The 15,779-nt window shown below is 43.5% G+C and overlaps 1 protein-coding gene across 1 annotated transcript in view; it reads right to left on the bottom strand.

The window, feature by feature from the left end:
* Positions 1–6,094: 6,094 nt before the first annotated feature.
* The window catches only part of LOC146809199 (uncharacterized), a 67,926-nt gene continuing 58,241 nt past the window's right edge, over positions 6,095–15,779 (bottom strand). Inside the window, exon 6 of the mRNA XM_085614842.1 lies at positions 6,095–8,479. Within this exon, the coding sequence (XP_085470968.1) occupies positions 8,130–8,479 (350 nt within the window). The 3' untranslated portion in view covers positions 6,095–8,129. The remainder of the gene's footprint in view (positions 8,480–15,779) is intronic.

Raw genomic sequence — 15,779 nt, 5'->3', positions numbered from 1 at the left:
TATCAATCAACTGGGAGGGGAGGGAACCCTTTCTGCGTTTCCTGCTTCCGGGTTTAGGCTTCAGCTTGCTACCGATTGGGCGGGTCTCCGTTTGGACCTGTCCGGGCCGCAAGTGCCGTCCCGCTCGCCCTGTGACCTTACATGGGCCCTCCCTTCTCCCAGAGGCCCCTGCCGGCTGGCATCCCAAGGGCCTTTCTTGTGTATCTACTTTAATTGCTTGTGACTGGGTCCTTTGTTTTTGTCTCCTTCTGAGCCCCTGCCGTGAGGCATCCCAAGGGTCATGGGGAGAGCATTGTCTCTAATCCTTGTTGGCGGCGTGCCGCCCTTTTGGCTCCCTCAGTGCCCCTGCCGTGCGGCATCCCCAAGGCATTGCAAGAGCTTCTCATCTATCTTCTACTGGGTTCTCCCCTTTCTTTTGTTAATTTAGTCTGTCTAGCTCCGCCACGCTCCCTATGGTTTCTCGATCAGAGGGAGCTCCCCCCTAGCCGACTCCTACCCCCGACTGTCATAGGAAACCCCTCTGCTCCAGAACCCCCACGATGTTCAGCAGGAACATATCCATCCCCACCCCTGTGAGGTGAACTCCGTCTTCGCTGTGATACCCCGGGGATCTTAAGTTTATGAACCCATGCCGTACGAAACCCCAGCCATTCGCCTTACATACTTTTGCCATGGTGATATTGAGTTTCTTCCTAGACTTTTCCACCGCCCCCAGGTCGATTGCCCCCCGCCAGGTGCTCCGCACGATGATTTCTGAAAAAATATGTCCGCGGGGCGTGTCATTCTTGCTAATGCTGTGAGGCCCTTCTGCATGTCTTCCAAGAGTGCCTTTCGCCCCATTGCTGCCAAGTCATTCCCGCCCAAGTGGACCACCACTGCATCTGGCTTGCTGCCCCGCTGTCCCGCATCCCGCGCTATGAACAGCAGCCCTTGGCCCGGGGGGGGGGATTTGTGATCACCAGCCCGGTGACCCCCCTTTTATTCCCCCCCCTGGCCCTTGAGCGCGACCCCTGATTGGGGGGGGCTCGCTCACGCCTTTGGGGCCAATCCTGGCCCCCGTCGGCCTAGCCCTTATTCAAATCCCTGAGGGGGTTGGCCGGGGGAGGGGCGCCGCCCCCGGACGGCGTTTTGCCCGGGCCCCTATCGGGTCCGGCTTTGCCTACCCGGCCCGGGTTCTAACTCAGTGCTTTTCAATGAGAGAGCCAGACTTCCCACAGTGAAAAACGGCTTCGGAAATGTTTCACTACCAGGACAACCAAAACATAATTACATGTGCCCTACATTTTAAATACCATCCATCCATCCTTCCGAATGACATTTAGTACCTGCCTTAGGGGCAACGTACAAGTTTTAAAAAAGCGGGTTTAGGCCTGAAAAAGGTTTATAAATTATTTTGCCAGTTTTAAAACTACACACTCATGTGCAAGGGCAGGACTGAAGACATGCTTGAACTGCCACTCTACGGGTGGCACAATAGGTGCTGTAGTCCACTAGTGTAATTTAACTTACAGGCCCTGAGCACACAGCATACGTTTCATGGTCGCCAGCCACGTCTGTAATAATAATAATAATCCACATTTATAAAGCGCGAACAATCACCCGTAAGGGTCTCTAGGCGCTGGGGGCTGTCGGGAAGATTAAGCAAGCTATTGCCCAGAGTCACATGGTGCTGGGCTTAACTACCGCCGGGGATCGAACCGTGACATTCAGATTCCAGAGTCAGTCGCCCTGGCCGTGGCACCACACCTCTTCCACGTCTGTAAGGCCTCATGGCCGAGCGGCAACATAAACTTTGTTGCAAGTTGCATAGAGCAGGTGCTGGTGGTAATTGCAGGCTAAGATGCTTTCATTGCATTTGTTGTGTACAGTGTACAACAGTTGACAAAGGCTAAGAATATCCTGTGAGTAGTGTACCAACTATTAACCAAACATGACAAACAGAAGTGATGTAGAGTCCCTTCTGCTTCCAAACTAACTATTGACCACATATGCGAAGCAAAGGTACTATAAAGCCTTTGTTAATGTTCTTCCTTTTGTGTATTCCCAGAAACTGTTATATGTACCAGGAGGGATATGCTTGTTTATTGGGACTTCCAATCCCAGCAGCCTCGAGCAGCAGCCATCATGGGAGAGGCTCTGGTGTAAGGAGAGCCCCGCCCAAAACCACAAGCACTTGGCATTGAGAATCCTCCTGCTGCCAGCGGGCACTCCTGGATTTTCACCGGTGCCATTGGGGGCTGCAGTCCTATGCTAAACCCTGGAAATTCCTCCAGCTGTGTTTAGAGATTGGGCCAATCACTTAAGAGAGATTTAGGCAGAACCATTATGAGTCAACTGCTAATGTCCAAACCAGTTTGCAGTTATCCTCAGTTACAGAAGCTAACAATGATCGAAACCCCATGGCAATGAAGGAATAGCTTGTGGTATGTACCAACGAATATGGTTGTCTTCTTGTTTAGAAAAGATGAATACAATAAACTAACCCTGTCCTTTGTTCATCACCTAAACGCTCATTCTTTCATATCAGCGCACTTGCTCCTGTTAAGACCCATCACAAGTTCCCTTGGCAGGCGATTACAAGTATTTAGTACATACTATGCATAAGAAGGAAAGGGAAGGGAGATCAAGAAAAAAATATTGTCTACTTTCTTTTACATAAATCCCTCCCAGCTGCTCCATCCCCCACACTGTTTCCCTTTCCTGGCAACTCCATAGTCTGTGCGATAATAGTAAGTGGACTTGGTGGTGCATGAAGGTGGACATCTGATTTGTCGTGTAAGACCAGAGGAACTTTACGAGCATTGTGACATGCCAGGGATTTATAGGTAAGTTAAATGCGCCAATTAGGATTTTTAACCACTTCAATAATATTGTAGGGACCAAAGCACATATACTGGGGCCTCGTCAGCATGGTCCAAGCAAAGAGTGTCCACAAATCAAAAGCAACAGTTTGTAAAGGGTGCTCAGGCAAAAGAAGGGCTTTTCTAATGGAGGTGAATCATTCTCTTGTACCACTAAAGCTGTCAGACCCTGTATGAGGGGGTCACCGCTCAGACAGGGACTTCTGGGACTCAGCAATGGTTGTTAGGGTCATTTTCCAATGGTGTCCTAGAGTTCACCCTACTATGATTTTGAAAGCAGGACAAAGTAAATCGTTTTCATATTTGACTCTCGGGGTAGCAAGGCTGAGCAGTAAAGGGCTATTCAGGGTGACTGAAACAAGAGCAAGACAACAGTCAAACAATAGATAAAAAAACAAATTATGGGGGTGGGCAGAAATATCATGGTGATTGGGGCTGTGCTGCCTCCCTCCCAGGCAGAAGATATCCCCTCATATGGTGTTATTCTTGTCCTACCGTGCTCAGACATCCTATTCTAAACCTTGCCAGGGGACTACTACCCTCATACTGCCAGGGCCAGGCACGGCTCCTGCCAGGGCCAGGCACGGTTGGTGCTCGGGCATTCCTCAGCATCTAATGCATCATCCTCACGTTCAGGCTACCCTCACCTGCCATACGTGCCCTCATGTTCAAACCCAGTAGGCAGCTACTGTCTGTGAAAGCTGTGGCACGCATCAACATGGATGGGGAAAAACAGACCCCAACAGACTCCGCACCGGGCACTATTCTAAAGAAACTGACCACTCTCCGGCTTTCTGTGACTATTGTGAAAACCATGACGGCAAAAATAGCATTGGATATCTTCCTGATTTACTCTGAGCTCTCCTCCTTCCACACACACATGCAGCAGACACAGGACAGGCTGCAGCAGGTGAAGCATAAAATAGTGGCCTCCATACTGGGAGAAGGACCACTTGTTCCACCAGTGCAATGTTATGGAGCCGGAGGACTTTAACCACAGAGATAACCTCTGCTTCCCGAGGATACAGAGCTATTGGAAGGATCAGGCATGCTGCGGTTGATGACGTGCTTTACCCTGGAAATTGCCAAGCTCCAATTAGATTCCTCTCTGGAATTCCAAAGAGCCCAAAGACTCAGAACAAGCCGGCAACAGATTAACAACAGACCCCAGCAGGTTATAGCCTGCTTCCTGAGGCACCAGCAAATAATTCAGGAAGCCAAGCGCCATAGCCCACTCGACCACGGGGAGCTGGAAATCATCATCATTCAGGACTTTTATCAGGAGAGTTTGCAATGCAGGAAGAGATTCCCAACCCTTCAATCCTGTCTTAAGAAATTTGACCTGTGTTATGGGCAACTGGATCCTGCCACCACACTGGCCATCACGGTAAGACCCAAGAATCTTTTTATTTTTTTTATAAACTTTCTATTTTCAACAAAATAGAGTGATATCAGTCCAAATGGCAGGCCCACAGTAAGTGACTCCAACTTCAATACATCAACATAAGCCACAAGAATTTGATGACCCTGGACAGTTAGAAAGCTAGCTAGGTTCTCACGATGGCCCAGAGATGGATGTCTCCCCACCAGTGAGCCTCCAGTGACACAACATCTCAATTTCAAGATGGTTCCACTGCCTCCCAGTCAAACAAACAGTGATGTCTGGAAGAAATAATGTGACAATGGGTGTCTGGCGTAAAACTGAATCAGATGGGGAAATGCCCTAAACTGCAGGATAAATCACACTCACCCCTGAAGTCCCTGTAACAGTCTGACCTGCAATGGACTGTCCTGGAGAGATCGGATGCTTTGTATTAGAATAACCTGGACTCTTGGTTTACATCCTTTGCAATGTTGATATGGGTACAAAGGTCTGATGGAGGAATTGCATGAATGCTGGAGTTGCAATGCTTGCTTTACCTGCTTCATGTTTATTACGGTCCACCATCTCCCCACTCCCCTACTGTTGGTTGTGACACAGGGTCTCCCTTGGGACTCATAGCTTTTAATATGGGCAAACCTTGGAGACACTACTGATATTGAGTGGGTTGCTCTCATTGTGGAGGCTGCATACTTAGGGACCCAAGGTGTCAGCTCTATGTTACCATGCCTCCCTACATGCCCACCACATCTACTGACAAGTCCTTGAAGTTACTCTCCAAAGGCCTGCATATTTCTACGCTGCTGCCACCCTGCTCAGCCTTAGCCAACTAATTCCCAGTAGGTTCACTTTTCTTCAGGCTTTATCAGGGCGCCAAGCTGCCCTTCCCCCTTCTTGCCTCCTCCCTCTTTCCCCCCAGGTGAGCAGCTGCCACACCGCCAGTTACCTCTAAGGAGGCTCATGAGTGAACCATATGGTTGAGAGGACCATCTCGCACCCTGTCCCAGGGAGTGCTCTCACTTGACTTTGCCCGTGCTCAATGGTTAAATGCCCTATGTCATGCATAACCTTGAGATCCTCTTACTTAGTATGAATGGAATGACTCACATATGTGAGGCTGGGGGCATTCCCTGCAACATCCATGGCTTTATGACACTGACCCATATTTACGACAAATCATAAGTCTGAGGCAGTGCCAAAAACTTATTGTGTAAGGGAGGCACAACGAGGAGATATATCTTTATTTCTCTTCATGTTTCCTCTTTCTCTGTGTGCTACATTTGGCAGCACACATGGAAAGAGGAAAAAGCCTCTTATGATAGTTTTTGTGCAGGAAGGGAAACCTTTCTGCACCAAAATAATCATCTCCTCAACACAGACACCCATGCACCATGGTGCAAAGGTGCCAGAGTTGGCCCATGGCAGCCCATTGAGCACCAGCGCAGGGGAAAAGGACAGGAATGCGCCATATCTAACATATACAGTGCATTCCTGTCCTTTTTATTTGTAATGGGGCAGTGCATCAGGAAAGACTGCTGCGTTGCCCTATGGCAAAGAACTCATAACTAACGCCCTGAATGTCATAAACACACTTTTCCAAACAACAGTAATAATTAAACATGAACTCCAATCAGGAGAGTTGGGGTGTGTGTCATTGGTGCACCCAGTGCCCCTTTTCACTGCAACATATAGAAAATGACGAGACCAATTCTATTTTTGCTGATGTAATGATATCCCCTGCATAATTCCTGACCGATTTCTCTGCCGGTTCTGGACAAACCATATTTTATTGATTGCTGCAAGAAGCTCATTTAAATCTGGGAAACATTACAACAAAAACATTTTAGACATCTTGATTAATATGCAATCTTTATTTATGTTAGTGCTTTGAAGCAGATCAAATGTTTACAAATTCTGATAAACCCATTCCATTTGAACATTCAAAAGTGGAATAATGTGGATTTTGGTATTCTCTTCTCATTAGGAGGGATTCGTGAGTGAACAGGATTGTTAAGTTTGTATGGTTACCTAGAGCTAGATGTACGACCTTACATTTTGTGAGTACCTATTTGCGATTTTTTTGAGACTCGCAAGTAGAGATTCTCAAAATGAAGTGTACGATAGGGCCAGATGTACGACCATTTTATTTTGGGAGCCCCCAATTATGATTTTTTGTGAATTACAATTAGGGACTCGCATAATAAAATGCACTAATGTGTCTCGGACACATTTTGAGATTCCCAATGGGGTCACAATTTACCTGCCTCATCAGTATTCATGAGGCAGGTCACAATTTGAGACCCATTAAGAATGGCATGTAGTTACAGGGATGGGGCAGCTGGGGTCAGCAGATCACCATGCCTGGGATTGATTTTTAAAGGAGCATTTTTTTTCAAATGCAGCCCGTTTTACTCAAATTAAAACGGGATGCATTTAAAAAATAAATAAATAGAAGCTAACTTTTCATTTTTTAAGAGTAGGCAGTGGTCTCTGGGACCACTGCTGGCTCTTCAAAAATGTTGGTGCCGATATTTACAAAGGGGAAGGGGTGTCTTGGGGACCCCTTCCTGCTCACAAATGGGTTACCACCTCTTTCACTGAATCAGTAATACATGAATGTTTTGCGACCGCATTCCAGTCGCAAAACAATCATACATGACCATGTGTCTGGCTATTAGGAGGGGATGCCTTTCATAGGCCCCACCCGAATACCAACTCACAAACCCTATTTTGCAAGTCAGTAATAGGTTACTGAATCGCAAAATATGGTTGGTACATGCTGACAGCCGATTTAGCGGCCGCAAACAGCCTGATTATCAGCTTTTGATCACTAAAAGCTGTTGTACATTTGGCCCCTAAAGTTAGTCTTGTAAATCTTGATGCCCCCTTTAGCTGGGTGTAGAGGCCATTACCAGTTTCTTGTCTGTAACTCATATTTGTCTACTGTTACCAATATTTCAGAAAGTTGATATGCAATTATTTTAAATATAATGCATTCACATAATTTAGCTGTACAATAAAATTGTTAGAATAGTGAATGGGATCGAGTTTGGAAGAACACATTGAAACATAAACAACTTTAAAGATAATAATACACTTTTATCGGGGCTCAAACCAAATTGGGGGCAGGGAGAAATGTTGAGTCAAAGTTGGCATGGTATTGGTTCACATTAATCGAACTGTCAGTATAAAAGGCAAATTCCATTCAAGTATCTTGATTAGAACAAATAGCAATTAAAACACTATTGGTGCAAACTATTAGCAGGGAACCCCCTGCAGTACATCTGGATTGCTAGCAACAGTTCTTGGTGCCTGGAGATGACAGAGGGAGCAATCTCTATTCTGTTGAAATGTTTAAACATTGCTCATGGCCACCTATCCAAAGTTTGCACAGGAATCAGCATTGTGGGCAGTGTGGCTATTACCAGATGAGGTATTGTGTGCTTTTTCCTACAGTACCACAATTTTCCCATTACAGATTTCACCAAGAAAATCATAATAAAATCTAACAAGGGAAAATAACAAGAATCATGTCATAATCTCTGCTGTAAATACTGAGTTCCCATTGTATGGATATTGCATAGCAATTCTTAACCAGGAGTACACCACACTTTGTATTTCCAACACCCTTGCCTGTAACTCTGTGCACCCCGTTCAAAGGACTGACACTCATAATTTGGGCCAGACTCTGACGATTCCCAATATGGCGGTAGTGGTCGGACCAGCTCCAGGGAGTTATATGTGCAGAAGAAGCTGCTAGAGAGACTACATGAACGTGAAGCATAGAGCGCTAGATGTGCATATTGGCTTTGGCTTTCAAAAACATAAAACATCAGGGGTAATGTGCTCCCTTCTTTCCCTAACCGAGCTCTCTGTAGGAATATTGTCTACTCACACTCACTTTCGGGAATACACTTGTCATTATGCAAGACAAATCCTTTCGCACAAACACACCCGGGAGCACATATAAAGGTGCAGGCAATGTGTTCTTGTTTGTAGTTCTTGCAGGTTCTCTGGCATTGCTTATTACAGCGACTGAAATAAGTATTTTCTGGACAGGATTCACAATCATGTTCCAGGACACAGTTGTGAGAACCCTCATGTTCAAGAATGTAATTGTCATCACAGACACAGCCGGGGACGCACATCTTGTTACATGGCTCCATCTCATTTCGATGTTCACAGCTTTGTTGACATCCAGCCCCACAATCTGAAAAATGTTGGTGCTCAGGGCATTCTGTGGAAGAAGATAATAAACGTTATTGCAACACATATGAAAACATTGAAAACCATCAAGACAACAACAATTGCAACAACACAACCCTACTTGTGTTCTTCTGTAGACCTGGTGGGGTGTTTCAAAGTATTATTCCATGTTTTAAGCTGGCTCATTCCATGAACTGAACATGGAAATAAATACATGTCTGGCAATGGACACAAACTACTAGGGCCTGATTTAAAAAAAAAAAAGAAACATTTACTGTGTGAGTTGTGTTTTTCTCTACTGTTGGTGTAACTGTCTCCAAAATATCCATAAAAATTGCACATTCATAGCCAAAATATTTCTGAATGAATTCAAATTTCAAATCATAGAGACATTAGCAGCAACATCTCTTCCAAATTCAGGATTACTGGAATCCCATAAGAGCTCTTTATTGTTATGAGCATATGACATCATTAATAACAGTAAATGTAACACATATGGTACATTGATGTTAAATATTTTTGACCCAGCTTCCTAGATGCAACTGAAGAGAGAAATGCATCTTTCCACAGCCTTTCTTTGTACATGGACATCCACATCAAAATTGTCAAAATGTATGTTCTAATTTCAAACCATACAGTAGGCCGAAAGTAAAAGATTTTGCGATGGTAAACCCACTGAACTAACAAAATCACTTGGTTTTCAAGATTCATTTTTGTAATATACAAAAGCTACTTTACAATTTGCAAACCTAATCAGAATTAATATAATATTTGTTGTGTCACATTTCATAGCTATTAATTGTGCATATGGACATAGCTATTTGAATGTAATTGTGGTTATGTCTTGCATGCAATCCATTAGGGGAGAACCATATGTGACCCTTAGTTTGATGCTCACTAGGGACCTCTAGCCGCAGATTGTGGTACTGCACCTAGTCAACTATGTTAGACCTTTAATGAATTTCCCTTCATTAGCTCCACATAGAGTACAACCTAATCCAGGATTAATATAATAATTATTTTGTCACATTTAAACGCTACTAATTGTATATATTCAATTTACTGTGATACTGTCTTGCATGCAATGCATTATGGGTAGGGTAGATTTACCATATCTTCAAAGTTTATGATGCTCCCTAGGTTCCGCTCGGCGCAGCTTGCAGTACTGCACCTACACATCTCACATTTATATTCAACCTGCTATAAATTTCCTTCATCAGCTCCACATAGAGTAAAACCTAATCTGGAATTAATATAATAATTGTTTTGTCACATTTCAAAGCTATAAATTGTATATGGACAGAGCTATTTGAATGTACTTGCGGTACTGTCTTGCCTGCAATGCATTATGGGAGTACCATATGTGACCAAATGTTTGTGATGCTCACTAGGGACCTCTAGGAGCAGCTTACACTACAGGCAGTGCTGGTACCTTGCTCACTAGGGACCTCTAGGAGCAGCTTGCAGTACTGCATCTACGACATCTCACATTTATATTCAACCTGCTATAATTTATTCTTCACCAGCTCCACATAGAGTACAACGTAACCTAATCCGGAATTAATATTATTCTTTTGTCACCTTTCAAAGCTACTAATTGTATATGGACAAAGCTATTTGAATGTACTTGTGGTACTGTCTTGCATGCTATGCATTATGGGTAGGGTGGATTTACCATATCTTCAAAGTTTATGATGCTCACTGGAGACCTCTAGGAGCAGCTTGAGGTGCTGCACCTAGACATGCAGTGCTGGTGCCTTGCTCACTAAGGACCTCTAGGAACAGCTGGCGGTACTGCACCTAGACATGCAGTGCTGGTGCCTTGCTCACTAAGGAGCTCTAGGAGCAGCTTGTGGTACTGCACTGGGACATACAATGCTGGTTCCTGGCTCACTATGCAATCATCTGCAATGCACTAGGTCTCACATTACTGAAAGTATGAGCTATTGGTGCTGCATTATTATCTGCAACACCAATACCTCAAACTATCATTAATGCGAGACCTATTGCATTGCAAATGCTTGTTTCTCTTTAGTATGGGATTGCATGTTACTTTTTCAGGACTCCATATAGCTAATCTAAGATCAAATTAAAGATGTGACTTACAAAGTTTTGAAACTCTGCCTGAAACAATTAGGAGGATAAATGGGGCTGACTTCAAGTCTATTCTTCATGTATTATACAGACGAGAACTCTCACACAGGTAAAGTTGTCAAGCCATACCTAAATAGTGGGCGCTGAAACAAGCCACTGCTACTCCCTCTGTGCCATATTTCATGTATTTTGTGACAAAAAAAATTAATAAGATTTCAAATTCAGCATGTGAAATTGTTTGACACAATGTCATAAGTCTGAATATATTCAGTTAGGGTTGGGTGATTCCAGCATGCCACAGTAGGGGAAATGCCCTGCCTGAGGACTCAGAAAAGCTCAGCACCATGATTGCAGCATTCTAGCACGACAGTGGTGAACAAACATACGTCTTTCTAGAACACAAGTCTTATCATATTCAAATTGAGACTGTAACAATGCAAAGAGAAAATGTTTCCTACGTTCCCAGCTATGTTGTGATAGTCACCCACCAAATCCTCCATGTAGGAGGCAACATTTGAAAAGGGAATACTGTATTCCCTCTTAGAAAGTTCTGGTTCCTCGGGATGAAGTAAATTAGGCCTTCTAGATTATATTTTTGGTATGTATTGAATAGTAGTGTTCCCAATCCCAACCACCTTCTTTCCCAAACTATTAGTAATGTAGGATTGACTAGCCTGTTAACTAGAGAACTTAAGGCAAAGATTAGAGGCTTGTGCAGAAATAGGAAGATTCAGACGTGCTCAACCTTTTGATAAAATGGATTATTTCCTCCATGTCTGTTCGCCTCTTCTCTTGCTATTTTTTTCTTTTCTCTGGAGAACTGGAAATTAGGATGCCATGAGTCTTTTGTACAAAATAGAATAGTTTCTTAACTTCTAAAAAATAATCATCTTCAGAGAGTGAAAATGATAACAATAGATCCAAATGCATTAGCATAGCAAAACGCCTAACCTTAAAGTGTTTGATTCAGTTTTTTCTGTGAACAGGTCTCTTCAATTGCTTGTAGTGTTGTGTTTAAACAGTTTGGTGCCCTTGGTATGATTGTATTTATTTTTTACTAAACATCTCTTAATTGATGATGTTCTGGTACAGAGACAACACAAACGGCCATTACACCTGAAGTGCAACGAGGCAACAACATTCCATTACATTATGATGACAAACAGCACCAAAGACAGTGCAATCAGTTGCTTACATCACCTATAGTAGTAAGGGTAACAGGCAGTATAGGAAAAATGGGAGAATACCATTTCAGCATAGTTAGAACCTCCCCAACACCTTTAACAGAAACAGAAAGAAAAAACAAAAACATGCTTGAAATAGAAATGTGTCATTCTAGGTGAAAACAACCATCTTTTACACTCAAATATTCCTAAAAGGCCCAAGTAGTAGAGCAAGGGGGAGGGGGATGTGGCCAGGGGTTTAGACTAGGAGTGAGAGCTCAGTTGAAGAGATGGATTGCTTTCAGTCTATGTGGAGTAAGGCAGGAGTATTCCAACAGGAGTATTCCGGATGATATTTATAATCTCATCCTTACACACAATTTTGACATTGCTTTCCTCACAGAAACTTGGTTAAACAGATCATCTCACCCTATCATAGACCTACTAGTTCCCCCTAGTCATAAGATTATTCAACTAGATATCCCCAAGCAATCTGGTGGGGGAAAAGCTTGCATATACCGCAACACTCTTGCAGTGTCGCAGGCAGAAACAATCATCCTGCCTGAAAGTGAATATCTGGGCATCAACATCACTAGCAATAATAAGCTCAGTTGTAAGCTACATGCCTTCTATCTCCCTCTTGGTTACAATCTGCTGTTCATTGAACAAAACATGGAGATCATCACAACCAATGATAACTCTCAAGTTTTCGAGATTTTCCTTTGAGACTTTAACCTACACTGGAATGACCTGAAGGACCAGGCAGTGAACAGCTTGAAGTCTTTTATATCAGACCATGAGTTCACCCAAATCTGCGACAGCCAGACTCACATCAAGGGCGAGACTTTGGATCTTATAATCTCAAAGACAGATAACATCACATTGGAATCCATTATCCCCTGTGATTGGACCAACCATTACTGAATCACCTTCCTAATCGAGCTAACGGTGGCTCAGATGGCCCAGAAGAGAGCACAACTGAAGAAAATACAACAATGGAAAATAAATCTACTAGACATAACCTCAATGATTTAGACAACCACTTTAAGATCACTTTGAACCCTCAGGTTGACATGGATGATATCCATGACCTCACAGACTTCTATCACACTACCATTTTGGAAGTTCTTGACTCGTTTGCCTCTTCAACTAAATAATATATCCACTAAAGTATCCAAGCCCTGGTTCAATGACAACTTGAACTTAGAAACACTTAAAGAGCTTGGATATCCTCTCTCTCCTTGACACTCCTAAAAAGCTTAAAATCAGCAAGGAACACATAAAACAGAAGAATAAGAAAATTGAAAGCTAACTTTTTAAAACTCAACTTGACCAAGCAAAAAACCGACCCAAAAAACTTTTTGAAATCATCAAACAACAATCAATCAATGTATCAGAGCCATCCCTCTCTCAAACTGTGAAGACCTGGCTGCATTCTTCCTGGAGAAAACTACAAATATCAAGAATGAACTTGAATCAGCAAAGGAACTACTCCTGGCTATCCCGTTCATCTTACCACACTCCACCCAGCCTGGTGAACAAATTTACTGAAACTATTTGAACGAAGGATGGGCATATCAGCAGTCGTATTGCAATGGTTTACCTCATTCCTCCACAACAGATCCCAAAGGGTCAAGATGAACCAATTTCTATTGAAGCCTTCCGCAGTCACACTGGGTGTTGCACAGGGATACACACTCTCTCACCTATTCTCTGTAATTCATTCTTGGAACACTAGCACGTTCCTTAAAATCTGCTAACATTCATTATCACATGTATGCTGCTGACACGCAATTGTATTTCAAAATCTCTTCCCCAGGTGACATTGTATCCCTCAACTCTATTCTACAAATTGCTTATATTTGGTTCACTGACAATCATCTTATGCTCAATGCCGCGAAAACCGAATACCTATTCACATCTCCTCCTAACAACATTCCCAACATTGATCTCTGAATGAAACATCTTACCGCACTCAACTATTCTTCACACATCATAGATGCTGTTAGATCCTTGGGAATTACATTAGTCAAACACATGAATATGCAGGATCACATCAGAATGAACACCAAAGGAGCAAATTATCAGATGAGCATACTATAGAAACATAAACATGTCCTCCAACAGGAGGAATTCAAGCGTGCGGTTCAAGCTCCTATGTTGCCCAGATTGGACTACGGTAGTGCCACTATATGTGGCCTACCTAGATACAAACTGGCGCCTCTAAGAGCCTCCCTCAATGCTGATTCCAGACTTGTCTCCGGTACAAAACAAACACATCTCCCCTGCCATTAAATCCCTGAACTGGCCCTCTTCACAGGCAAGAATTCAACTAAAGATTGCATGCATGACAATAACTAGAAAGATTGGGGGAATTGCAGACAATTGCAAAGTGCGAGAACCCTGCACACTGAAACCGCAGCACTTCCATAAAAAGAAAACTGGAAACAGAGCTTTCTCAAGTGTCGCACCAAAGATATGGAACTCTTTGCCTTTGAATGTTCGCCTAATTTCATCTACTGCCTCATAAAAAAAAGATGTAAAATCAATTCTGATGAACAAGTTTTTACACTAATCTATCTCTCTGTGCATATTTATTGTATCCATACCTGTAACTCTTTTATGATGCCTGGCCTTTCCTTGATGACTATCTTTGAGAACAAGTGTATGAAGTTATGTATGCTCAAGGCTTTTTACTTCCCTTTATACATGTGATCATGTTAGATGTTCAATTATACTATTGGAAATCACTCTAATACCCACTAGGGTCATGTTTGCGCTATACAAAACTTTATAAATAAATAAATTCCAAATGGGAAAAGTATTGTATGTGGGTGCTGCCAAATGCGCGTGATCCTACTCTCCGTGTTATTTTATGAAAACACCATTTTATATCAAAGACTTGCTACAGGCACATCAATCATTGGGATATAGGTCGAGAAGAAGGTTTCTTCCAATGTAGGGCTATCAGTTGCTTGGCAGCCCCAAATATGTTGGTGATTAAGTGCCATTCAGCATGCGTCATGGCCTGCATGTTTAGGGGTCAGATACCAGGAATGGTTGTTGGGTAGGAATCTAAAAGAGCGGAACGTATAGTTCCTCCTAATTTGGCCAAGAATGTCTTTCCAAAAGGTGGTGATGCTTGGGCAAGACGACCATATTGTGTAAATTGTCTCCTGGTACTGAATTGCAGAGCCAGCAAAGTGGAGCAGTTGAGAAATATAGTGCAAAGCTGAGATATGAGTGAGTCAATACTTTGTATGCTGTCTTGTGCTGGGCTAAGCTTATAGAAATCCACAGGATGTCGCGCCAGAGTTGTTCCCATTGTTTTGTAGATAAGCCTTCCCCAATGTCTATGTGCCTTTGTGATTGATAAGGATGTAGGCAGATGGGGTGAATTGTTGGAGGGCCTGGTATGTGTGCAAGATGAGTCCACGGGTCTCATCAAATGACCAAACTAGGGTCTCAAAAGCTCTCAGTTGGCGAGTAGCCCCCTGTGCCTTGGGTAAGGAGAGAGCCCAGTTGCACTGTAAATGATATTGTGGTCTAGTGGACTCAGGGAGACATAACTCCTGTCAACACTGATCAAATGTCTTCAGGGAATCACCATCAAAGTCATCCCAAAGTGTGTGACAGTCCCCCTACCTCCTGTGACTATAGGAGTGTGGCTGCAGAGTGGAAGTAAAGTCTGGATTATGTGCCAGAGGGGTGATGGGCGAGTGGAAAGTGGTCAGGCCTCATTTCACTGCAGCTTTGTCCCATATTTCCAGGACCATTTTAGTAGGGATGGCAATATAGGGTCTTTATGGTCTTGTGTGTGTCGGGAGCCATGCTAAGTCCCAGAGGGGTCCACAAGCCACAGCCCGGTAGATATGAAACCAATGCTTATTGCTTTCTCATACAACCCACTCTGAGACAAAGCAGAGGTGTGCTGTCCAGTAATATTTATGGAGATTAGGGCACCCCGGTCCTCCCTGTCCCAAGGGAGCATCAGCACTCTGTTTGAGAAGCAAGGGCGTCACCTCTCCCAAAGTAAGGAGCAAATATCCCCTTGAAGGCACAGTATCTCATCAA

The sequence above is a fragment of the Triturus cristatus genome, chromosome 7 (genome assembly GCF_964204655.1).
Source record: "Triturus cristatus chromosome 7, aTriCri1.1, whole genome shotgun sequence".
NCBI lineage: Eukaryota > Metazoa > Chordata > Amphibia > Caudata > Salamandridae > Triturus > Triturus cristatus.
This window is presented reverse-complemented; position numbering and strand designations above follow the sequence as displayed.